The 24,671-nt window shown below is 51.1% G+C and overlaps 1 protein-coding gene across 4 annotated transcripts; it reads left to right on the top strand.

Moving 5' to 3' along the window:
- Positions 1–351: 351 nt before the first annotated feature.
- On the top strand, positions 352–20,265 carry PHLDB3 (pleckstrin homology like domain family B member 3). 4 transcript variants are annotated; one of them, XM_061172922.1, is made up of 16 exons: positions 352–456; positions 1,026–1,292; positions 1,974–2,156; positions 2,381–2,518; positions 5,465–5,593; positions 5,842–6,003; positions 6,994–7,104; positions 7,266–7,349; positions 7,668–7,778; positions 13,520–13,619; positions 13,756–13,861; positions 13,946–14,033; positions 14,680–14,736; positions 17,908–18,127; positions 18,736–18,821; positions 19,837–20,265. In XM_061172922.1, the coding sequence occupies exons 2-16, from the start codon at positions 1,059–1,061 to the stop codon at positions 19,969–19,971; spliced, it is 1,944 nt and encodes a 647-aa protein (XP_061028905.1). In that variant the 5' UTR covers positions 352–456; positions 1,026–1,058; the 3' UTR covers positions 19,972–20,265. The 4 variants fall into 4 exon arrangements, with proteins under 4 accessions (XP_061028905.1, XP_061028906.1, XP_061028904.1 ...); XM_061172923.1 differs by having other exon boundaries at positions 928–1,292; positions 13,771–13,861; XM_061172921.1 differs by having other exon boundaries at positions 928–1,292.
- The last annotated feature ends 4,406 nt before the right edge of the window (positions 20,266–24,671 follow it).

The raw sequence follows: 24,671 nt of genomic DNA, 5'->3' as shown, positions 1-24,671 counted from the left end.
GTCTCTGACTCAGCTCAGGGCACCCCCCTCCCCTTGCCCAGCTCCCCAAACCGGTCGGGGCCCTTCTAAAGGGCTCATTAGAGGGGAGAGGCCCCTATCTCCATTCCCCTCTTCCTTTCAGGATTCCCAGGGTCTGGACATTATACATAGGTGACCAAGGCGCCTGGCCCTCCAGGGGGGAGGAATGGGGGCGCTGGAGGCAGAGTTGGGGGGTCGTCATGCTGGGCTTTCCGAGGGTGGGGCCGGGATGGCCGGATGCCGCGGCTGCGGGCGGGGCAAGCTGGTCGCTCCCTCCTCCCTCGAGAGCTGTTGGACCTGTTGTCCCCCCTCCACTTCCGGGCTGCTGGGAAGGGGGACAGAGCAGCCGCTCTCTCCTCACTCTTCCCCAGCCACCTGTCTAGTGGGCAGAAACTGCAGCGCCGGAGCGCAGAAGGGAGCGCGCCGAAGCCTGAGCCGGTGAGGGGGCCGGGGCTTCGGTGGTGGAGGGGGCTGGAGTTCTGGAATCTAGCTCCGGGAGGAGCCGAGGGCTCAAGGCTCCTGGTTCGTCCAGAGAGAGGGAGACCAGGAGCCCCGACTCCTGGATCCCTCGGTGAGGCGGCTGGGGGCCCGCTCCCTTGCACAGTGGGGTCGGAGCTGAGATTACTGGGCTCCAGAGAAGACGCGGCGGAACCCGACCCCTGAGTCCGCGAAGGAGAAGGTGTTGGGGTTCCTCTCAAGCGGTCCAAGGGATTGTGCGGGGCTGCTGGGAGAGTACAAGGCTCGACACCTGGATAGCAGGGAGAGGCCGGTAGGGGGCGGACTAGGACCCCGGACTCAAATTCTGGTCAAGCCTCCGGGGGAGTGACGCCCTAGGAGCCATCGAACCCCGCCCCTAGAAACTCCAGGCCGCGCCTCCGGAATGCTCAGTCGCATCCTTTGAACTCTTAGGCCCAGCCTCTGGAGCGCTCTCCAGAGCTTTCGGACGGGGCCCTGAGCCCTCCTGGGCCCCGCCCCCACGCTACCGGGCCACGCCTCCCGAATTCTAGGCTCCGCCCACCCGACCGGAGTCCGCAGAGGCCATGGGGACACGGAGCAGCCCGGACGAGGGGACCCTGCCGCCCGCGGTCCCCGAGTGCGACGCGGAGGTCCGATCTCAAGGGGCCGCCCAGCCCCGGGAGCTCCCCGAGGACTCCCGCGAGCAGGAGGTGCCCGAGGCCGCAGCAGAGCTTCCGAGCGGCCACGGAGCTGAGCAGCAGACGGAGGAAGAGGAAGAAGTGGGAGAAGGCAGCAGCACGGAGAGCAGCCGCGATGCGGTGAGGGACCCGGAGGGCGAGAGCCAAGGGGGGACCCAGAGAGGCAGACCCAAACGGGTGACAGAGGCACAGAGAGACAGGTATAGAAAGACCACATAGAGACCCAGAGACAGGGAGACTTGAGAGACAAAGACCCAAAAGAGTTAGAGACACTGAAAGACCAGAGACAGAGACTCAGAGAGATGGGGATAGAGACACAGACAGAAACTCAGAAACAAAGATGCTCAGAGAAACAGAAATAGAGACACAGAAACCTTGAGAGAGGGAGGTACTCCGAGGGAGAAAGAGAAATAGTGATTCAGAGGCGGAAGACAGATACTGGATCAGGAAGATGAAGCCCAGAGAAAAGGGGGAAAGACTCAAGGAGACCCGGGGGAGAGAAAGAGATGCAGGACCTTCGAAGAAGTGACGCCAAGAGAATGGGAACTGGATAAAGGAAAAGAAACACCATCCTTGTGTCGGCTCTGTGCCCCCCTCCCCGGACTGCGAGCCCCTGGGCCACCCCCCGGGGCCGAGCGGTCCCCGGACCTGCACCTTCCCCTCCTTGAATAAAAGAACTTGGTGGTAGAGTTAAACGCCGACTCAGACCTCCTGAGGGGATGTTTGGGATGGGGAACAGACCTATTTAGTGACTGCAGGGGGCGAGTCCTCCCCAATTGACCACGCCCTTTTCAACCGCAGGAGGAGGCTTCGCCTTCCGTTCAGATCCCGGCCACGCCACCCGCAGCCTCTCAGGCTGGGGAAGGGGTGCGAGGGGCGACGCGGCGGCTTCAAGCCCAGCAGCTGGAGGCACTGACTCGCGTGGCTTTGATGGAGCAGCGAGTGAAGGAGCTACAGCGTCAGAGGAAGAAACTGAGGATCCAGGTGAGGCTGCAGACCTCTTGGGAATTCTGGCCCCAACTCTTGGGGAACCCCCGCAAGGCCAGACTCCCAGTCCTTTCCAACTGCGGGAGCCCAGCTCCATCCTCTCTCCGAATCCAGGAGTTCAGATTCACAGGTCCCTCGTTCAGACCCAGGCGCCCGAGCCCCCAGCCCCCTCCTACTCAGACCCAGGCCTCTGGGTCCCAGTCCTTGTATTCTCTCCGCAGATGGAGGTGGAGGTGACCCTGCTTCGGGGTGAGCTGGCTGGGGAGCGAGTGGCCGTCTGGCAGGAGGAGGAGCAGCTCTGGGAGCTGCTGGGGCAGCAGGTGGACTCAGAAAAGGGCGGCCAAGAGCAGCACGAACAGGTCTGTTTGCCCTGCTGGGTCCTCCTCCTCAATCTTCTTCCTTGTTGGACAGACATTCCTTGAGGTGCTTCTGGGCCCTGGGCCCTGAGGTTATCCCCATTCCCCAAACGGGGATCCTTGGGCTGGGGACAGGGCGGGGGGAGTGGGCCTATGCCTCTTCCTGTTTCCCTCCTCCCTCCTTGGCCATGACTTTGGGGCCTGACTCACTGGTTCATCTTCCTTTGCCCCATCTCTCTTTGCTCTTTAAATGTCATATTGTGAAAGACATCAAACCAACAAAAATAGAGTAGTCAGACGGGCTGCCAGGTGGCGCGCTCCCCAGCTTCAGCAGGGATTAATCCTCCATTCCTGTTTCCTATCCCCCAATTGGCTTCCCTGTCCCTAGTTTTGAAAGCCAATCCCAGACATCATATTGCCTGTAAATGCTTTAGTTCTTATAGATAAGAGCTCCTTTTAAAAAACATTATCCCTATATCATTATCACACCTGAATAATTAGTAAGTTCTTAATACCGTCTCATTTCCAGTCAGTTTTCATAGGTCCGAGATTGTCTCAAAAACAGTTAACAGTTGGCTGTTTGAATCCGGTCCCCCAAAGGCCAGTATATTGTAGTTGGTGAAATGCCTTGTGTGTGTCGTTTCACCTCTAATGGTCCCTGCCTACTGTACTGTTTGTTGGAGAAACCAAGTCTTCTGTTCCATGGTCAGTGTGTGACCGGTTGCATGCCTGGGGTGTCCTTTATCTCATTTCTCTTCCTGGAAGCAGGTGGTTGGTTAGATGTAGAGGCTGGGTCAGATTCAGATGTGCTGTAGTGCTTCCTGTGTGCTGGGTCAGGGGGACATTGTCTCTGGTCCTCCAGACCTCAGTGAGGTCACTCTGATCCCTTCGTAATAGTTATTTACCTAAAGGCTTTTACATCCATTGGTGGTCATTGCTTGGACCAGTTGGCACTATAGGTTGGAAAATGGTAACTTTGTAATTCTATCAAGCTTTGTCTTTGCCCTTATATATTGGAATTTCCTGGGGCTGGGTCCTGAGTCTTCATTTACTTCAAAGAGCCTATATTTCTCCCAGCCCTGATTTCTCTCTCAAAATGTAGACCCACGTGTCCCGCTTCCTAGGATACTGGTTCCTAGATGCTCCTTCCTCCCCCCAGGACCTGGGATTCCAGACCCCAGCCCCTCCTCCCTCTAACCCAGGAGTCCAGGCGCCCAGCCCCTCCTCCCTCAGACTCAGGAGTCTGGCCCCTTCTCATTCACCTTATCCAAAGCTGACCTCAGCAACTCCCTTTTCCACACTGTCCCTGTCTCACTGTCCCTTTGGCCACCAGGTCAGATTCCTGAGCCTCGCTCTGTGTGCCTCCTTATCTCTCACCCCAAGCCTGTCAGTCACCATGTCCTGTTTCTTGTGCTCCCTGAACCTCTCTTTCTAGTCTGTCTCCTTTACATTTGCACTGCTGAGACCTCACCTCACTCTTATTGCTTGGAGGACTCATGAAGGAGCTGGTCTCAACCCCTCAAGCCTATCTCCCAGAGGGATGATTCCACACCTAGATCCTTTCAATCCTTCCATGGCTCCCCATTGCCCCAGGATAAGGGCTCCTCAGCCTGGTGGGCCAAACCGAATGTGAGCTGCACCTTGCCTGCCTTTCCACTGTCACCTCTCACCTGTGCTCCCCATCTCTTCCCTCTACCCCACCTTCTCCCTTCTTGATCAGAGTTTGTCCCTACACTTCCTGTACTTTTCAACTTCCATTCATTTGCTCCATGCTGTTCCCCTCCATCCAAAATGCCCTTCCAGCCCCCTCTATCTCCACCGGTCTAAATACTCCCTGTTTTGTTTTTTTTTTCCGGCCACGCCACACAGCACGTGGGATTTTAGTTCCCTGACCGGGGGTCGAACCCCATGGGTTCGACCCCCTGCAACGAAGCATGGGGCCCTAACCACTGAACCACCAGGGAATTCCCAAATACTCCCTGTTTTTTTGAGGCTCACCTTAAAATCCTCACATCCAGGAAGCCTAGGATTACCCCAGTAGAAATTGCTCCTCACGTTCTGGGTTCCCACAGTCTCTGTGTTTCACTGCCCTGATTGTCCCAGACTGTAACTGGCTGTGTCCCCTGATGGAGCCCAGGGCCCAGGTTGAACCCCCTTCTGGGTCCCCAGTATCAATCACCCAGGCTGGATATGTTTTGCATTCATTCCCTCATTCATTTTTTTTTAACTTATTTAATTGAAATATAGTTGATTTACAATGTTGTGTTAATTTCTGCTGTACAGCAAGGTGATTCAGTTATACGTATATATATATATATATATATATTCTTTATCATATTCTTTTCCATTATGGTTTATCACAGTATACTGAATATAGTTCTTATTGCTATATAGTAGGACCTTGTCGTTTATCGATTCTGTATATAATAGTTTGCATCTGCTAACTCCAGCTCCCAGTCTACCCCTCCCCCATCTCCAACCCTGGCAACCACAAGTCTGTTCTCTATGTCTGTGAGTCTGTTTTTGTTTCGTAGATTAGTTCATTTGTGTCATATTTTAGATTCCACATATAAGTGATATCATATGGTATTTGTCTTTCTCTTTCTGACTTACTTCACTTAGTATGATAATCTCTAGTTCCATCCGTGTTGCTGCAAATGGTGTTATTTCATTTTTTTAATGGCTGAGTAATATTCCATTGTGTATATATACACCACATCTTCTTTATCCATTCATCTGTCCCCTCATTCATTTCTTAAACAGTTGTTTACTTGACACCTGCCCTGGGTGGGCCTGTGTAAGTGTGAACCAGACAGACAGGGTCCCTGCCCTCATGGAGCCAGCACCCCAGACAGGGAGGGATTTGAGATCTGGCTGGCCTGGCCCCGGCTGGCCTCTGTTTCCCTCCCTGTGCTCAGGCTGAGGCCAAGAACCTGGTTGTTCGTTCAGGCACAGAGGCACCTGAGCCAGGAGCGGGATCGTGTGGAGGGTCTTCGCCAGAGACTCCGGGAGGCCCAGGGGCAGCTCGACTTGCAGCCAGAAGACCAGCGTGAGCGGCTTCTGCAGGGAGTGCAGGAGGTGAGGGTCCGCTGGACCCACTCAGGGACCCAGTGTCCAGGCCACTCAGGACCCAGACATCCAGGCCCTCAGTCCTCTGCTTCCCCACCCACCTAGTAGCTCGGGCCCCAGCCCCCTAACCCCCAAGACTCGGGAATCTAGATCCTCAGCCCCCTCCTCCCTCATTGCCCAGGATTCCTGGCCCCAGCCCACTACCCTCCTGGTTCCTAGGGGTCCAGGCCTCCAACCTTTTTGTGTTTCCCCCACAGATGAGGGAACAGCTGGATGTGGCCCAGCATGCCTACGAGGACCTGGAATTCCAGCAGCTGGAGCGAGAGAGCCAGCGAGAGGAGGAGGATTGGGACAGTCCCAGGGCCCGGGCACTGGACCCCAAGATCCAAGAACTCCAGGCCAGCGTGGTGCAGCACAGGGTGAGTCGGGCTGGGCTAGCCCTGCCTCCCTCACCGTTGCCCTCTGTCTCCTCTGCTCCCTTCTATGCCCTCGTGTCTCCCCTATGTCATGTACTTCAAAATAGTAATGACAGTTGCTGACATTTATTGAGCATCTACCATGTGCTGGGCACGGTCCTAAATGTTTCACGAGTATTGAGTCATTGAATCCTTACAACGATCCTGGGAGACACGTCTTAATATTTTTTCCCATTTTATAAGTGAAGAAATTCAAAGTCAAGGTGCTCAAGTAATCTTTTCCAAGGTTGCTTAGTTCATAAAGGACAGAGCTGGGATCTGAACCCACTAGGTCTTCGCCACTGGGCTCCCTGCCTCTCAAGCCCTCATCCCAAATGATGCTTCCACTAGTCCTTTCTGGGGGCTTCACATTCAAGGGTCTGACAAGTCCCACTGGAAAAAGCGACATTTTGACTGTATTTAGTACAAAGGTTCCCAGGGTTTTGGATTAGAAAGTTCTAATGTGGGTCTCCTTTCCCCGCCTCTATTTCTGGATCTTTTTCCTGTCACTGTCTCTTTTCCCATTTCTGTCTCACGGCTTCTGTCTGCTTCTGTTCTGTTTCTGTCTTGTCTCTGCATCTCTTGTCTTTTGGGGTCTGTCTTGGTTCTTCTTTTCTGTATCTCTTCTGGTTTGTCTCTGTCTTTCTCTTTCTTTCTCTCTCTGTTCTTGGCAACGGTGACTTTCTCTGGGTCTCCGTCTTCCTCGGTCTCTGGATTTTGGATCCTCCATCCCTCCAACTCACTTCAAGTCTCTTCTGGACCCCCCAAAGGGGAGGAGGGCACCACGGAGGTTAACTCTAAGTCCCCCACCCCCTCCCAGGCACCCAAATGCCAGGGTCTCTGTTATGGGGTGGAGCAAACCCCAAGCTCTCAAGGAGGACCTGATTCTGTGGGAACCAGCCCGGGGACCCTGGGGCAGCTGAGTAACCAGGGCCCTGGGGGGGTGCCCTGCAGCGCCGGATCCAGGTCTTGGAGGAGCAGCTCAAGTCACTGGGGGAGCAGATGGCAGCTGAGAGCCGGGGGCTGAACCAGAAGAAGGAGGAGGCCCTTCAGGCCCTGACCCAGGTAAGTTCACCCCAGGCACCTGTCCTACTTTCCTCACTTCCCCCTAGGGCATCCCATTGCCTCCCTGCACCCCAGAGGTCTCCTGGCATCAGGGAGAGCTGCTGGGATGGCCCTTTCCGGCCCTGAGGTGTGGCAGCCGTTGATGTCTTGCTCTCCCCTAGGAACGGAGCGGACTGCTCAAGCTCAATTACCTTCAAGGAACCCCTGGCGGGGACTTCTCTGAGCCCAACCAGGCCCTCACCAAGGTATGGGGATTTCATGCGCCTGTCAGCCCCCTCCTCCCTCAGACCCGGGAGTCCAGGCCCCCTGCCCCCTTCTCCCTTGGGATCCACGATTCTCAACCCCTCATCCCTTTTCCCCCTGGGACCCAGGAGGCCCAGCCTCCAGGTCCTCCTCCTCAGGGAACCAGCCATCTCTGCACATAGTCCTCCCTCACTGAGACCACATTTCAGCTCTCTTGGGACCTTGAGCCTTTGTTTTTCCATCCAAGAAATGGGCTGGCTCTGGAGGCATGGGCCAGAGCATCCTTCCAGCAGCCAGCCACCCCACCTGTTCTCCTGCAGCTCCTGTTCACCCAGAAGACAGACGGCCAGTTGCTGGTTCTCCAGGACCCCACTGCCCACGCTGTCACCACCACCTCTTCCTGCCTCTTCTCCGTTCACAGCTCCCTCCAGGTGCCCCCCCAATGCCTCGTCACCCCGGGTCTCGCTGGTAACTGTGGCTTTCTCTGCGGTGGGCCCGGGGAAAGGGAAGGCTGATTAAGTGGTATTAATGTTTATCAGCCTCCAGCTTTATTATTCGTTTTCTTTCTTCTGCCTAACACCCCACCCCTCCCCTGGAGAAATGGGACTGTGCCTACCCAGGTGTAAATTTTAAAAGCCACCCAACAGGGCATATTGATAAGAAGGCCTCCTCTCCCCACCCCACTGGCCCCTGGCTCCCTCCCCAAAAGCAGGGCAGCTACTTGTTTCTTGAATATCCTTTCTTCCAGATCTTCTTAAAGCCGGGGATCCCAGCTTATTAATGGGTTAAAACATTTATTGAGTATGTTGCTACCAACTTTTTTTTTTTAATATTTATTTTATTTATTTATTTATTTTGGCTGCACCGGGTTTAGTTGCGGCCCGCGGGATCTTTGTTGCAGAATGTGGGATCTTTTTTAGTTGCGGCGTGCGGACTCTTAGTTGCGGCATGTGGGATCTAGTTCCCCGACCAGGGATGGAACCCAGGGATGGAACCTGGGCCCCCAGCATTGGGAGTGTGGAGTGTCACCCACTGGACCACCAAGGAAGTCCGGCTACCAACTTTTAAAACGAAATAGAGTAGACAGTGGCAGAGTGCTGTGTGTGAGGTAGGGGTGAATAGTCAATGAAAAGAGTTTTGTTTCAGTCATGTGGATAGGGAGCCAGCGCTTAGAAATTGGGTGCTCTTGTTCTATCATGTAAATGTTTTTTTCAGAAACATGTCTATTAGCTACTAGTTGGCTTTTATTTTCTAGCTTAAGACTCTGTTGTGGAGATTGTTTTCCACTGATACATTTAGAGTTGCCGCTTCCTTTTCAATGGCTCTGTAATAATGATATAAACAATAACAACCATAATGACAGTTAACATTTGTGGAGTCTTCATCGCGTGCCAGGCACTGTTTTAAATGCCTCACGTGGATTCACTCATTTAGTCTTTGCAACAACTCTACAAGTTGGGTTCTTCTTTCCATTTTATAGATGAAGAAACTGAGGCAGAAAGGGGAAGTTTCTTAACCAGCTAGTATGTGGCAGAGCTGGGATTTGAACCCAGGCACTCTGTTTTCAGAGCCTCTGCTCTGAACCACTCTGAGCTTCTGTGTGGCACACAGTTCTACGTGGAGGCACTGAGCCAGCCCTCCCTCTGAGGATAGTGATTGGAGTTTTTTTGCAGTTTAAGCAATGCTGTTATGAAGATCCATGTATGTGTGCCTTTGTACCCACAATAATAATAACAAATTAATATCAATTATTATCTAATTAATTATATTGTCTGTTATAATATTTAATTGTTTATATTGTCTAATATAATATGCAACATTATCTTATTAATTAATATGAACAATATTCATATTAATATTAATTTTAAGAGCTTAATGTAGGCCAGGGCCTGCTCAAAGCCATCCTATGCCTTCGAGCCACATGAAATTGCTATTATTTGGAGGTGAGAAACAGTCAAATACTGACAGTTTGAAGTGCTTCAACCTAATATATATTATATTATAGTATACTAATATTATAATATATATTATTGTTTCATGGATATACAATTCAATAATATGTATTACATATTCATGAAATTTTATGTATATATAATTTTATTTTTTGCTCAGAAGAACCTGCAGAAGTAGGCCCTATTATTATCTGGGTACAGGGCTAGCAGAGCTTTTGTAACTTTCTAGCTGGAAGCTTGATAAAGGTGGATTGTCGCTGTGTTGCCAGGCAACGTGACTTAGGGTAAATATGACCCTTATAAGTAAATTGCATATCTATAAATACTTGGTGGGAAGCTGGGTCCATTCCTATACAGGTGTTACCTGAGTCATTGGCTCCTGTGTACACGGAACTTCTAAGGCCAGGTGGACCCTGTACCCACCGGCATCGATCCCATACCCACCTTGCACCTGGGTGTCACCTGGGGGCTAGACACTGACCCCTGGACACTGGTGGCCGTGCTGGGCACTCTTTTGTGTGCTTTGCATGAGGTCACTCGTTGAATCCTTGCATCAGCCATGGCAGGGCAGCGGGACGTTGCTCACTTTACAAAGGGGGAATCTCCCTGAGAAGAGCCGTGATTTACCAAAGTCACACACCCAGCTAAGCAGCAGAGCTAGGTTTGAAGCCAGGCTGCCTGTTTCCACAGCCTGTGCCTTTCGGGAGATGAGGATTTCTCAGGGATCCTTCAGAACCTAAGTGGGCGACTGGTTAGCACCAGCTCAGAGGGAGCAACCAGGGACCTCGGGATACACGAGGAGCCCAGGGAGTGTTTATTTACTCAGCCAGATAAACAGTAAACAAGTGGGTAAATGAATGCAGGGATTAACAAATGACTCCTCCTTGCCCCTTCCTCTCTCTCCCTCCAAGTCCTTAAATCCTTCTCAAATTCTACACCTTCTTGCCAGGATCATGTGATGACTAAGAGTACCGACTCTGCTTGGGTACCAGTACCTGTTCTGCCACTTCCTAGCTGGCTGACCTTAGATACAGCTCTGTGCCTCAATTTACTTAGCTGCAAAATGGGAATAATAACAGCATTCATTGGTTAATGTATTAAAACTCTTAGTGTGATGCCTGGCACATAACAGGTGCTCAGTAAATGTGGGCACCTGTTACTCTGATTAGAGTTATATTGATTGGTATTATTATAATTATTATCATTCTTATTCCACCCACTCCCACCCTCATCTCTGGTTTTAGTGACCCTATACCAATCTCCTCACTGATTTTCTCTATTTTAGTTTTTGTCTCCCAATAATTTATTCTGCAAACAACAGCCAGAGTGATCTTCATCCCTCCTACTTTAGCTCTTCCCACCAAAAGCCTTCCATGATTCCCCCAGTCTCCTCACCATGGCCCACAAATCCCTGTGTGGTCTGACCCCTGCCCACCTCTCACCGTCCCCCTCCCTGTACTGACTGCTCAGCTGCAGGAGCACTGACCCACCAGCACTCCATACTTGTTCCTCCCTCAGGGCCTTTGCACTTGCTGATCCTGCCACCTGGAACACCCTTCCCCTCAGTCTCCCCTGGCCAACTCTTTTTTTTTTTTGGCCCTGCCACAGGGCTTGTGGGATCTTAGTTCCCTGACCAGGGATCGAACCCAGGCCCTTGGCAATGAAAGCCTGGAGTCCTAACCACTGGACTGCCAGGGAATTTCCCCTGGCCAGCTCTTATCTTTTGGGACTTAGGTTCAGCGTTCAGAAGGCTGTTCCTGGTCTTCCAGTTGGCAGGTGATCCTTTTTTTTTTTTTTTTAACATCTTTATTGGAGTATAATTGCTTTACAATGGTGTGTTAGTTTCTGCTTTATGTGATCCTTTTTTACATCACCCTTTTATAACACACTCTTTACTCACAGCAATTTCTGATGATACACTTATTTGTACGATGGCTCATTCAGTTCCTACAATGTCAGCGCCATGGAGACAAGGCTTGGGTCTCTCTTACCCACCTTTTCCCTCAGTGCCAACAATCTAAGGTCTCTCAGCTGGGGAGTGCTGGGAATATCAGTTGAAGGAAGGAAAGAGTGAAGAACCACAGGAACTTGGGACTCGGTTTCCTCTTTGTGCAGCAGAGCAAAACTTTCCCAACTCCCAGGGCTTTTATAAGCTTAAATGGGTCTGCCGAGTGCCAAGTACACTGTTAGGCACTGCATAAATATTGGTCACTATTCTAAAAAACGTTTTAAAATAATACGAATCTAGAAAATCACACCCAGGGGGTCCCTGGAGGTCCAGTGGTTAGGACTCCGAGCTTCTACTGGAGGGGAACTGAGATCCCACATGCCGGGTGGTGCAGCCAAAAAAAAAAAAAGAGGGACTTGCCTTCATTAATTATTTGGTTATCCAGGGATATGGTTTTTGTAAGAAATGCAGGGAAAACGCTTGATGGTTTCACTTCATTCTCCTGTCTTCAGAATAAAGAGTTGGTTCTCCTGCATCCTCCAAGGTGACCAATTCAATTTTTCTTTTAGTATTATTAATGACTTGTGGATTACATATATTTGAGCAGTGAGTACCCCTACTGGTGTTCAAATTATGCAACTTATTTATTTTTATTATCCAGGCAGAGCTTTTGCTGTTTTTTTCTTTAAGAAGTGATTTCAGTTTTCTGTCTTTATTACTCTCAAGTAATTTTGTTTTCATTTTTTGGTAGTTTTTTATTTTGAAATGATTTAAGACTTACAGAAATTGCAGGAATAGTAGAAAGAATTCCTGCATACCTGTCACCCAGATTCTGTGATTAACATTTTACCACATTTGACATTTGCTTTATTATTCTCTCTCTGTACACACCCATCCACATCCACACACACAGTTTATTCTTCTTTTCTGAAGCATGATTCCCCTTTACCCCTAAATACTTCTACTTTTATTACCTAAGGTCAAGGCCATTCTCATACATAACAACAGTACAGCAATCACATTCAGGAAGCTACCATTGAAACAATATTATTCAAGTTCACAGATGTGATTCGTATTTTTGCCAGTTGTCCCACAAATGTGTTTTTTTTTTTAAGCAAAAAACAAAAAAAGAAAAAAAAAACTTTTTTCTGATCTAGGAACACAGGTTGCATTTGGTTATCATGTTTATTATTATTATTTTTTAAACAAATTTTCCTTTTGTTCCAAGTTCAAAGGTCATGGGAGGATATTCAGAGAAAAGACCTTTCCCACCATTGTTTTCATCCACACAGTTCACCTCCCAGGGGTGGCCAGGGTTACTAGTGTCTCCCGTCTTCCCAGAGATCCTCTGTATTTAAACAGTCATGTATATACTTTCCCCCTCTTTTTATGCGTAGGTGGTATTCTCTTTGCACTGTTCCGTACTTGCTTTTATCTTGGATGTTATTTTCTGTCTGATATAAACAGCATCCTCCTTCTTTTTATATGCTTTGGAGTTTTCCTCCAAGCGGATGATCCCTGGTTTATCCCTGCCTCCTTTTGATGGGCACTTAGGTGGTCCCCAGGCATCTGTGGGGATTAACCTTGAAATCGGGTCATTTTGCACATGTCTGAGTGTCTCCACAGATATAGTCCTAGAAGTGGAATTGGGGCTCAAAGGTACCTATGCATTTGTCGTTTTGATTTTCTTTTCTGTTTTTGTTTGTTTGTTTTTTCTTTTTCTTTTTTTTTCATTGACTTTAAAAAAAGAGCCAAACTGGCCTCCATAAAGGTTGTTCCAATAAAACGGCCCCCAGCATTGTGGGAGCGCACCTGGGTTTCACACACTCCCACCAACACAGCGGGCTTTTGGGGTTTTTTTTAACAGTTTTATCAAGATATATAGTTCACCTACGCTACAATTCACCCGTTTAAAGCGTACAATTCAGGCGGTTTTAGTATAGTTACCGAGTTGTGCAACCATCACCACAATCAATTTTAGAACATATTCATTATCCCTAAAGAAACCTCATACCCTTTAGCCATCACCCCTCAATTCCCCTCTCCTCCCAGTCCCTGGAAACCGCTAACCCACTTCCTGTCTCCCTGGATCTGCCCATTCTGGATGTTACACTGTGTGGTCCCTTGTGACTGGCTGCTTTCACTCAGCATCACGTTTACAGTGGCTTTTTGATCTGTGCCAGTGACATGGTGGTTTTACTTGGCGGTTCTCCAGCTTCATGCTGGAGACTGAGCATCTTTTCCTGTGTGCGTGGGCTTTGTGTGTTTTCAGGGCTCCATTGGCCTCCAGAGGACTGGAAGCCTTCCCCGGAAGAGGGGAGAGAGAGTGAGCCAGAGAGGATCCCCCCGGCCTCTGTCCTTCTATTGTACTGGTGAGTACGTACCACTTCCCCGCGTATGCTCTTCCCCCATTAACCACCCTCCTGCAGCACAGGATGGAGGAACCTGGATGCCTCTGTTGGGGGAGAGGTGGAGGGGCTTAGACAAGGGAGCATCACAGCCGCCCAGCCCTTCTCCCCGCAGGAGCCCTGGAGGCCTCGGCCCTCCCGCCAGCAGCCGGAGACTCCGGGAGACACCCCCTCTATCAGCTGCTGAACTGTGGCCCCAGAAATATGTGAGACATCAGGGAGAAGGTGGGGAGATGGGGGGAAGAGGCCGGGCTGCTATAACCTGCCCCGTCTCTGTTCTCTGCTCCCAGCTGTGGGGCCCTCCACCCGGACATCGCCCGCATGGAACAGCTCCTGCAGCAGGCTGTGGCAGAGAGGGAGCGGCTGCTCCAGGCCAGGGTGAGACGGCAGCCCCTCCCTCCCGCCTCAGCCCCAGGATCCAGGCCCCCGGCCCCTCCCCCCTCAGACCCAGAGTCCAGGCCCCCAGCCCCTCCTCCCTCAGACCCAGGAGTCCAGACCCCCGGCCCCTCCCCCCTCAGACCCAGGATCCAGACCCCCGGCCCCTCCCCCTCAGCCCCAGGATCCAGGCCCCCGGCCCCTCCCCACTCAGCCCCAGGATCCAGGCCCCCGGCCCCTCCCCACTCAGCCCCAGGATCCAGGCCCCCGGCCCCTCCCCCTCAGCCCCAGGATCCAGACCCCCGGCCCCTCCCCCTTCAGACCCAGGATCCAGACCCCCGGCCCCTCCTCCCTCAGCCCCAGGATCCAGGTCCCCGGCCCCTCCTCCCTCAGCCCCAGGAATCAGACCCCGGCCCCTCCTCCCTCAGCCCCAGGATCCAGACCCCCGGCCCCTCCCCCCTCAGACCCAGAGTCCAGGCCCCCGACCCCTCCTCCCTCAGACCCAGGATCCAGACCCCCGGCCCCTCCCCCCTCAGACCCAGGATCCAGGCCCCCGGCCCCTCCTCCCTCAGGACCCAGGAACCCAGTACGTGTCCCCCACTTATTATTGGTTAGCATTCTCGTTGATGCTTTCTTTCTGCACTCACAGGAAGGGACAAGAAGGAGCACGGAAGGTGCCTCAGACACCCCTGTACCTGCCATCATGGTCAGTCCCGCCCCTAACCCTCCCCCACCACTACTCCCCTGGTCTGTCTTGCCACCCTGGCCTCTGCCCTGTCTTATCTCACCCTATCGTCTCCTCCAACGGCACAGGAAAGTATCCTGGGCTTGGCAAGTGGAAGGGGAACTCGAAAGGTCTAGTTCCTGTTCCCATCAGGGTCGTCTGTGTCCATGGCGTGTCCTCGGGTGACATGCTCCATTCTCTGTGCCTGGGTTCCCTCTTCTGTGAGCGGGTGCCGGTGTCAGAGAGTCAGCAGTTGCTGCAGAATGCGGGTAACCACGTGCTGGGGCTTTTAAATATTATTTGGATTTTTGTTTTATTTATTTGATTCTTTTAAAAAACTTCTGATTATAGAAATAGTCAAGCATATTCAAAGGTAGATTAGATTAATAAACCTCCATGTACCCACCCACCATGCAGCTCTAGTGATCATCAATATTGAATCTTGTTTTACTTACCAACTTTGTTGTACTGAATCCTCACCTACTTCCCACTCTGCAGTGGAATATTTTAAAGCAAATTCCAGATATTGTACTATTTCATCCATATCTCACTATGCACCTCCAATAGATGTTTTTTTTTAACATAACAAAAATTCCACTGTCATAGTTTATGAGATTATTAATAATTCTGCAACTTTCTGATACATGATCCGTATTCACATTTCCCTAATTGTCTCCAAAATGTCTTTTTATAGTTGGTTATTTGAATCTGGATCCAAACAAAGCACACACACTGCATTTAGTTAAAACGTCTTTTAAATCCCTGAGATAGAGTCCTCCCTCCCTGCTTTAAAAAAATGCCATTAATTTGTGGGAAAAGTCACTTATCCTGTAGAATTTCTCACACTCTGGATTTAGCTGACAGCTCCTTATTAAAATTTTATTTCTACTTACACTAAGAACATGAATACTTTTTGTTATAACAAACACTTCAGAATTTGGGAAAGTGAAGTTCCCCTCACCTTACCTCCGGAAGTGCAGGTGTTTTCTATCGAGGAGAAGCGTTCAAATCTTTTTTTTTAATACTTTCCTACATACACCGATCAAACCCTATTTGGTGAATTTATTTTCCTTGTAATCGAGCACATCATTCCCAACCTGCTTTTGGTTCTCTCAACCATTTGGCCTTTTCTTATTCATTTCAACCCAGTATTTACGGAGGGCCTACTGCGTGGTAGGCCCTGGGTTATATAGCAGTGACCAAAGTGACAATCCCTGCCCTTGGAGAAGCTGGCGTTTAGCAGGGGAGAGAGACAAAAAGCAGCATCAATAAGTAAAATAAGTAGCACGTCAGGTGCTGATAAGAGTTCGGGAATAAAATAAATTGGGAAGGGCAGTGGAGCCTTCTGGGTTGTCACGCATAAGCTCTACCTCATTAAAAATGAAGCACTCCTGCTGTGTAGCATCATCATTTATTAAACGGTTCCCTGTTGACTGCATTGGCCCCCCCCACCCCCGCCCCCTTACAGCTCAAGCTGCCTTCTTGTGCCCGTGAGCAAGTGTGTCTCCGGGATTTGCACCTGGAAGTGGAATCACCAGGTCGGGGAGCCTGACAGCAGCGAGCTCATCCAGGAAACAGCCCCATGTGGAGGGTGCTGTGATAACCGCCGAGTTTCAGTGTAGGGAAACTGAGGCTCCGAGAGGGGCAGGCGTTCCACGGAGGTGACACGGGTGGGCAGTGGGGGAGCTGACAGTCCCAAGCCCATTCCTGCTGTCCTGCATTGGGGCCCAGCTCCACCACATCCTACCTGGGTGACCTTGGTGAGTCACTTCCTCTCTAGAAGCCTCAGTTTCCTCGTCTGTCAAATGGGGGCAATAATGGGTTGTTTTGGAGAGGCAACAAGGTGATCACTTGGCACAGTGCCGGCCACAGAGTGGGACCTTCCATACGTGGTGATCAGTAGTGTTACTGTGTGGATTTGGTGAGATGACCCAGTGGGTGCCCTTTTAACCACCCCTTCCCCTCCTGTGCATTCCCCGGCTCGTCCCCATTTCCCCTCCTCCTCATTCTCCCCTGTCTCCGTCCAATGAGTCTCACCTCTGTTTCTCATCCCTTCTTGCTTTGGCCTTGCTTCAGTGTTTTCAGCCCTTGATACTCAAGAGTGTGGTCCATGGCCCAGCAGCTTCGGCGTCCCTGTTCCCCGGGAGCTTGTTAGACGTGCAGAACCTCACCCTCACCCCAGACCCCCCACCCCGGAATGACTGAATCCCAGTCTGCATTTTAACAAAATCCCTAGGGGGTCCCCTTGCATGCTGAAGTCTGAGGCCTCAGTTTGACCACAGGGATCATAGCATTCTTTGCAGGGATCATTTGGGAAGAATAGGTATGATCAGGCTGGGCCTTGTAACAGTCGACACTTTGATCACCTTCATTCTTCTCCCCTTTATGGCCTCCTGAGATGACACTCTGCCTGGGGAGTCCTGGCTCGTCAGCTCTGGCTGTGTGACTTGGGCCTAGTGACTTCACCTCTCGGAGTCTTGGTTTCCACATCTGTAAAATGGGGACAATGATGACTTACCCCTTGAAGAGAGTTTGGGAGGACACAGAGATTATACCTACAAAGTGTTTTTTTTAGCACTGGTAATAATCACTCATTTCATCACAACAAGAATAATATTTTTAAAAAAAAAAGAATAATATCAACAACAATAATAATAATAATGGAAACAATGCTCTCATTTATTGATCACTCACTATCTGGTCCCTGTTTTACAGAGACAGTAGATGAGGGTCCCACCGGGGTCCATCACTTCTCTAACACGTCTCTGGTGTTTCAGGGTAAGCGCTAGGGTCAGGAAGACCTGAGTTTGCCACCCAGCTCTGCCACTTAGAAGCTCTGTGTGACCTCGGGTGGATTATTTTCTCTCTGTACTTCAGTGTGTTAATCTGAAAAATGGGGCTCATAGTAGCCCTGACCCAAGGGTGGCCGTGGGGAGTCAAGGAATGGATGCTGGTAAAGCCCTGGGCAGAGTGTCAGTTAATCAGTTTAGTTGTTGGAAATATCGTCTTGATCGTCATTGTTAATGAAAGGCTGTGCTGGGCCTTACACTTGAGCTACTCTGACCGGTTCCCCTCGGGGGCGGGCGTCCAGGCTGCAGGATCCGCCCACCCTCCCCCCCATGAAGTCACTGCCCCCTTCTCTTGCTTTCCCAGGCCCCGCCCACAGCCCCATCCCGCCCTCCTGGTCCTCGGGTCTTGGATCTCCGGCAACACCTGGAATGCTGGGGCCACAACCCAGAAAGCTGCCCGCACATACGGGTGTCCGGGGGCTACTGCCGCGGACCCCTGGTGAAGATGGGAGGCCGCATCAAGACCTGGAGGAAGCGGTGGTTCTGCTTTGACCGCCAGGCCCGCCGCCTGGCCTACTACACGGGTAAGCCCAGCCTGGCTGCCTTGGGCCCTGGGCCCCCAGGACCCTGGAAGAAACCACAACAGACTTTCACCCCAGAAACCTAGGGGTCCCACCCTCAGCCCCCTTCTCTCTCAGGCCCACGAGTCTGGATCCCCAGCCCCTTTACCCTTTAGTGACCCAGGCCTCCTCAGTAACATGGGTAACAGTTTTGTACCACTCTGGCTCCCCAGACACCATTTTCCTAAGATACCCTAGAGGAGCATTGTCAGTGCCCAGCCCCCAAATCTAGGATTCCAGGCCCCTCCTCCTTCCTCTCTAGGAGAACCAATGATGCTGAATCTCTCCTTGAGTCCCTGCCCTTCTCAGGGGCCAAGGCACTAGGGGACCTAGGATTCCAACTCCCCAGACCTCATTCTCCGGTCTTGTCCAGTCACCACAACAGTCTCCCACTTAGTCTCCCGTCAACATGCACTCACCTCCCAACCACAGTACTTTAGGGACCTACAGACTCTGTCACCATGTTCCTCACCCCAACCCCAGTCTCAGGACTTGGACCCAGTGACTCCCCTGCTCCCCCCACCATACACACCTCTCACTGGCTCTGTTTCTCCCTCACCTCCCTCCATCAGACAAAGAAGAGACCAAGCTCAAAGGCGTCATCTACTTCCAGGCCATTGAGGAAGTCTACTACGACCACTTACGCTGTGCCTTCAAGGTGAAGCCCCTGCTTGGCGCTGCTCTGCCCTCCTGGTTGGAGCCCCTGCTGTCAAGCCTGATCTTATCCCTGGGAAAGGCCACCCACAGCTCCTACTCCATCCAGCACAGGAAACCAACAGATCATTTCACTGCAGGGACCAAAAATTAAGAGCTCAGTCTCTGGCTCTCACCCCACTGATATTTTTCTTGGAACAAAAGTTTTAGAGCAGAAATTTGGCAAACGCAGATGCCGAGTTGAGAATAAATGTCTGAATTGGGCAGGGTGAGGACTGAGGCAGCCTGGGAGCATCTAAAGGAGACGATCATTTGTTAGCATCTGCCCATCATTGCCAAATGGTGATGGGCCACATGGTGTCATATCATATTTATTTTTCCCCAGAGAATGCAGGAATTGGAACTTTTGTAAAAATAAAAGTGCAGTGCCAGAAACTGATACAATGTTTAGAAAGCTCTGGAGAGCAACTGTGGCTTTTTAGAGCTTAGGCTGGAATCCGAGCTGTGGGACATCAGGAAAGTGACTTCCGTTCTCCAGCCTTAGTTTTCTCACCTGCAGAATGGGCAATCTTCAGCCCATTTCTTCAGAGTTGAGAAGGTTAGAAACAGATAATGGACGTAAAGGATTTACCTAATTCAGGGTTGGCAAGTAGGTTCTCAATAAATAGGTTGTAGACACTAGGTTTTTCCTAGTTACAAACCAGGGGGACCTAGATTTTGGGGGGAGGGGAAATTTGAATGTCTATTTCTAATATAGGAGAAGGTAGGCTGGGGGATTGGGACATGGGTCCGTCCTCTTTTTAAATTCCTCTTGCTCCCATAATTCTAAGCGCCTTCCTGTGTTAATTCATTTAATCCTCATAACCCAACGAAGTAGGTAGCATCATTTAGGAAGTCAGAGGGGGAAACATTCAGGGAGTCTAAATAACTTGCCCAACTCCACAAAGCCTATAAGTAGCAAGGCTGGGATTCCAACTAGGGTGGACTCATAACCATCTCCACTCCGCTTCTTATTCCAGAGCCCGAACCCTCGCCTAACGTTCTGTGTCAAAACCTACGAACGCCTTTTCTACATGGCGGCGCCAAGCCCAGAGGCCATGCGCATCTGGATGGACGTCATCGTGACAGCGGCGGACGAGAACCACGCCCCCTGAGTGAACATACCCTCTCAGGGGGACGTCCCAGCGAGGCTCTGCCCCGCACGCGCTGCCTCGAAGCCACGCCCACTGCTGGAAATCCTGGGCCAGCCCCGTTGGAACTCTCCCGGGAATTTTGTGGGCTCGGCGGCTCGGCAGGTCTGAGCTGCGCAGTTCTGGGCTGCAGGTGTCTTCCCCGGACGGGAAGCCAGCCCCTGAGGCTCTGCCCCGGGTGGGAGGAAGGTTGCGGGGGCGGGAAGGAACTATTTATTGGTGCTCCTGTGATACCGAATTAAACTTGGAGGAAAAACAGTGGTTACTGCTGAGGTTCCCAGCACAGGCGTACGGGGCCCCTCGACCCCTAGGCAAGACATCTGAGTTACGGGTACCTCGGAGACCATGCATCCTTTAGCTGTTCTACCCTTTAGGAATGGAGACCTCCAACCCCAAGGTCATGGCTGGGAGGGGCGGGGGTGTGGGGAGGCATGCGTCCTTAGTCTTGTGGTAATTTTGTGTTTTCAGTTTGTGGGCCCGCCTGCTTCCACCCTTTTGGACCTGACTGGGCTATTGGCAATTTCTAGGAACTCCTAGGCTCCTGCCCTCCAGGCTGTGACACATGTTATTCCCTCTGCCCTTCCCTTAACCACCTAGCTCCTTATTCTTCGCGTCTTAATTGGGATGTCCCCTCCTTCAGGAAGCCCTTCCTGACTCCCTCAGCTGGATCAAGTACCCCCCTTTGAGCCCTCCTGTCCCATTCCTGAACATCGTGGGTCATCACTGGTGATGGATCTATGTCCTGATGGACTGGGAGCTCCATGAGGGCAGAGCCAGGGCTGTCCTGGTCATAGCTGTGTCCCCAGCACCAGAGGGCACATTTCACCCCATGAAAGTGAAAAAAAAAAAAAAAAGCTATCCTTTCACCTGTCGGTCTTTATGTAATGTTCCCTTTGCTAAGTCACCTTTCCCCACTCCACCCTACTCATCATTTAGGTCATAGCTCAGATGTTTCCTTCTCCAGGAAGCCTTCCCTGATTCTCCTGGCTGAGTCAGATGCTCCCTCTGGGCTTCCCATCCCAGCCCTGATCACTCTGCCTGCTCCTTCCCCATCACGGCTTTGACTACTCTGTGTCATCCGTGTGTTTGATGGGTGTGTTTCCCGTGCTGGGCGGGAGCCCCAGGAGGCAGGGGTTGGGCTATTTCTATCACTACTGAGTCCTTGGCACACAGCAAATGGCCTGTAGGGAAACTAGGTGTTGAGGGAATAAATTGATAAGAAAGACGCTGAGGATGGGGTGATGGTGAGCGACAGGCATAGAACTTTTCATCATTTACATCTCACCTAAGGTGTCCCCTCCTTCAGGAAGCTCTCCCTGATCCCTGGTGGGCTCCCGCAGTCCCCTGAGCTCCCCAACTACAGGACCACTCCCTGACCACTCTAGGCTGTCACTGTGTGGTACAGGTCATTTCCTCCCTTAAACCTCTCTGGAACTAAGCATTCAGTCCCTCTGGTTCCCATCTCTTCAGGACCTGGGTGTCCCATCCCAGGATTCCTTAAGGATCCAGATGTGCTCCTGAAACCCCGGAATGCAAACACTCCAACCCCCAGGCCCTTGGGGACTCGAGGTGTTCCTTGGCCTCTACCCCCAGGTGTGAGACATCTGGATTCTTGGATCATTTCATCCCTCAGCCCCTCTGCAAACTGTGTCCCCTTACTGGGGCCAGCTTCACGGGCATGTGACTAATGCAGTTGACAAGTCCCATGTTCAGAAGAGCCCTCTTGGCTTTAATCATCTGTGATTGCCATCTGGAAATTCTTAATTTTGTATTTGAATTTGTATTTTGTAAGTGAAGTCTGAAGGGCGTGGAGCTTGAGCTGGGGGATTGGAGCCTCAGCTCAAATGAGGTCCCACACCTGCCATCTCCCACCTCCCCAGAATAGGTTCTGTCTGCCTTCCCCTCCCTGCCTCTGCCCTGTGACTTCTGCCATCCTCCAGTCCCGACAGGGGCCTGAGTGCTCACGGGAAATCCAGGCACTTGTGCCTCCTGGCATCTCAGGTGGGGCACGGTGGCGGGCGGCTGGTGGAAGGGGAACCCAGCAACCAGTTTGCTTTAGTTGTGGGGCAGGGTCTCTAGACACCTGTAAGGGTCTGTGCTCACCCCACCAGTATCCCTGTGCCCGAGGGAACGTGACCCCGTATGGGGTCGAGAGAGATGCAGGAAGAAAGGAAAAGAGCATTTCTACTTTAGTACCTTTCATGACACTCCTTCCTGCCTTTTGAACCAGGTCTCCATATTTTCATTTTGCACTGAGCCCCGCAAATTATGTAGCCAACCCTGGCCCTGACCCCACCCCTTCTCTGACACATCCCAGAAGGAGTGGGTCTGAGGCAGGCTGGGAACATCACTGGGCTCAGAGCCTGCCCTTCCCCAGGGGACACGAAACCCATAGTGGAGATGGCCCCAGGCTTGTCTGAGGCCCTGGCATGAACCCCAGGGCTGGGGACCTGGTGCCTCCACACTGACCCCTCTGTTCATCTCTCTGGGGAACCAATTCTAAACCTCTTTGCAGTGACCCCTGTGGAGGGGAGCTGGGGAGAGTCACAGAGTAGGTGTAAGTAGAGGTCCGGTATTTAAACCTCCCTCTGCTCTCTGGTCCTGGGCCAGGTTGGGGGGGGGGGGGGTTGGTGTCAGCACCCGAGATTCGGGCAGGCCTGAGCAAGAGGAGACTCTCCACCCTGGGTCCCACTCCCAAGACACCAGATCTTCTGGTCTGGCCAGTTGGGGTTCCTCCCTGAAACTCTCCCACACGGCTGGGACCTGCAGGGCCTCCTGCTCCTGAGTGCACAATAATAATAGAATTGTTACCCTGCCTCACTCCATTCCTCTGGAGACAGGGGGTTTCAGACCTGTTTGGCAAAGGAGGCAGCTGAAGTTCAGAGAGGGAGATGGAGTTGCTTGAGGTCACACAGCAAGAGGATGGCAGAGGCAGGAGTAAAATTTCAGTCTGTCTGACTCCAGACTTAATACTTTGTCCACTGCCTCACTCCACCATGAAAGACTCTCCTTCCTTTATTATAAAACAGACACCTCAGAGGCTCAGAGAGGTGAAGACACTTAAGTGGGGTCACACAGCAAACCATAAGTGAGGCTGGGATTCCAAGGCTGGGAGGCAGGGAAGTAGGGGGAAGTGTTGAATGACTTCACAGTCACTCACTTTCTCTCTCTGAGCTTCAGCATGATGACAAGCAACCCAACCTAGGTGACTGAGGTGCTAGTCATTGTTGGCAATGGGGGTGCCCCATGGGGTCCGGAGAACAGATAAAACCTTTATGAACACAGCCACTATTTTTCCTGCCATAGGTAAATCTTATCTATGAGTCAGGAGAAACAAAGCAAGGTTAAAGCTGTAGTTTAAATAATAATATAAATAATACATAATATTGGGTTGGCCAAAAAGTTCATTCGGGTTTTTGCACCCTCTTACAGAAAACCCCGAACGAACTTTTTGGTCAACCCAATACAAGCAATCACTTATATTAGCTTATATATGTGGATGCTTAGTCATTCTGTGGTTTGCACAGTGTTCTTGTTTGTTCCTGTGTTCAGACATAGGAGGCAGTGGTCCTGATTGTGTCTCACTCCATCGCGGTCACAGTGTGGCCCCATATGTGCTGGTGCAGGGGTGTAACAGAGCACCCAGACATCGCTGTGAGCCACCAGCCAACTCCCAGCCATCAGAGGCTGTTGTTCTCTTACCTGGGAGACTGCCCTGCTCCCTCCCTGGTCTCCTGGCCTTCTCTTGCCCCTTCTACTCTTTTCCTTTTTTACTGAGGCCACAATGGCACTCCTCCCCAACCCTTTTCTTTTGGTAAGAATAGTGTACATTCAGTGAAATGCATAAATGTAAAATGTACAGCATACAGCTCGTTGATTCTTAGCATGTTTGTAGTTACATGTGTAACTACCACCCAGATGAAGATAGTAGAGGCTCCTTACTATTACTCCTTTGGGGCAATGCCCTCCCCAAAGTAACCCCTAGTTTGATTTCTATCACCACTGATTAGCTTTGCCTGTTCTAGGACTTCATAGAAATGGAGTCACATGGTATCTTTTATTTGTTTAAGGCTTTTTGAGCTCAACATAAAGTTGGGATTTTTTTTAAGATTTTTTTTTTGATGTGGACCATTTTAAAAGTCTTTATTGAATTTGTTACAATATTGCTTCCGTTTTATGTTTCGGTTTTTTGTTTGTTTGTTTGTTTGTTTTTTAGCCACGAGGCATGTGGGATCTTAGCTCCCCAACCAGGGATTGAACCCGAACGCCCTGCATTGGAAGGCGAAGTCCTAACCACTGGACTGTCAGGGAACTCCCAACATAAAGTTTTTGAGACTCACGTTGCCATCCAGGCCAGTAGTTGGCCCGTTTTCATTGCTGCATAATTCCCTGGGATTAGTGAATTCATTTCTTGATAAGTTTTTGCATCGTTTGCCAGATCGATAGTTTAAAAAGCAAATCTGATTGTGCCTCGGAGCTGATTTAGACCCCGTGAAACATTCTCCATCTTTCTCAGAATTAATTCAAACCTCTCCTCAGGGCCTGGAATGGCCGCTTTTGCCTCAGTTTCCCCCTCACTCCCCTCACTTTCTGAGCTCCAGGTACACCAGCTCCAGGTACACTGCTCTCCTCTCTGTGTTCGAAGGGTCCATGCTGCTTCCAGC

This window comes from Eubalaena glacialis, chromosome 18, assembly GCF_028564815.1.
Source record: "Eubalaena glacialis isolate mEubGla1 chromosome 18, mEubGla1.1.hap2.+ XY, whole genome shotgun sequence".
In the NCBI taxonomy this organism is placed as follows: domain Eukaryota; kingdom Metazoa; phylum Chordata; class Mammalia; order Artiodactyla; family Balaenidae; genus Eubalaena; species Eubalaena glacialis.
This window is presented reverse-complemented; position numbering and strand designations above follow the sequence as displayed.

Bases quoted from the DNA above. Each gene is read 5' to 3' on its own strand.
- PHLDB3 (XM_061172922.1), top strand. From the start codon at position 1,059: ATGGGGACACGGAGCAGCCCGGACGAGGGGACCCTGCCGCCCGCGGTC. The intron at 6,004-6,993 runs GTGAGTCGGGCT...GGTGCCCTGCAG, and splicing joins CCAGCGTGGTGCAGCACAGG to CGCCGGATCCAGGTCTTGGA. The intron at 7,779-13,519 runs GTGCCCCCCCAA...GTGTGTTTTCAG, and splicing joins CCGTTCACAGCTCCCTCCAG to GGCTCCATTGGCCTCCAGAG.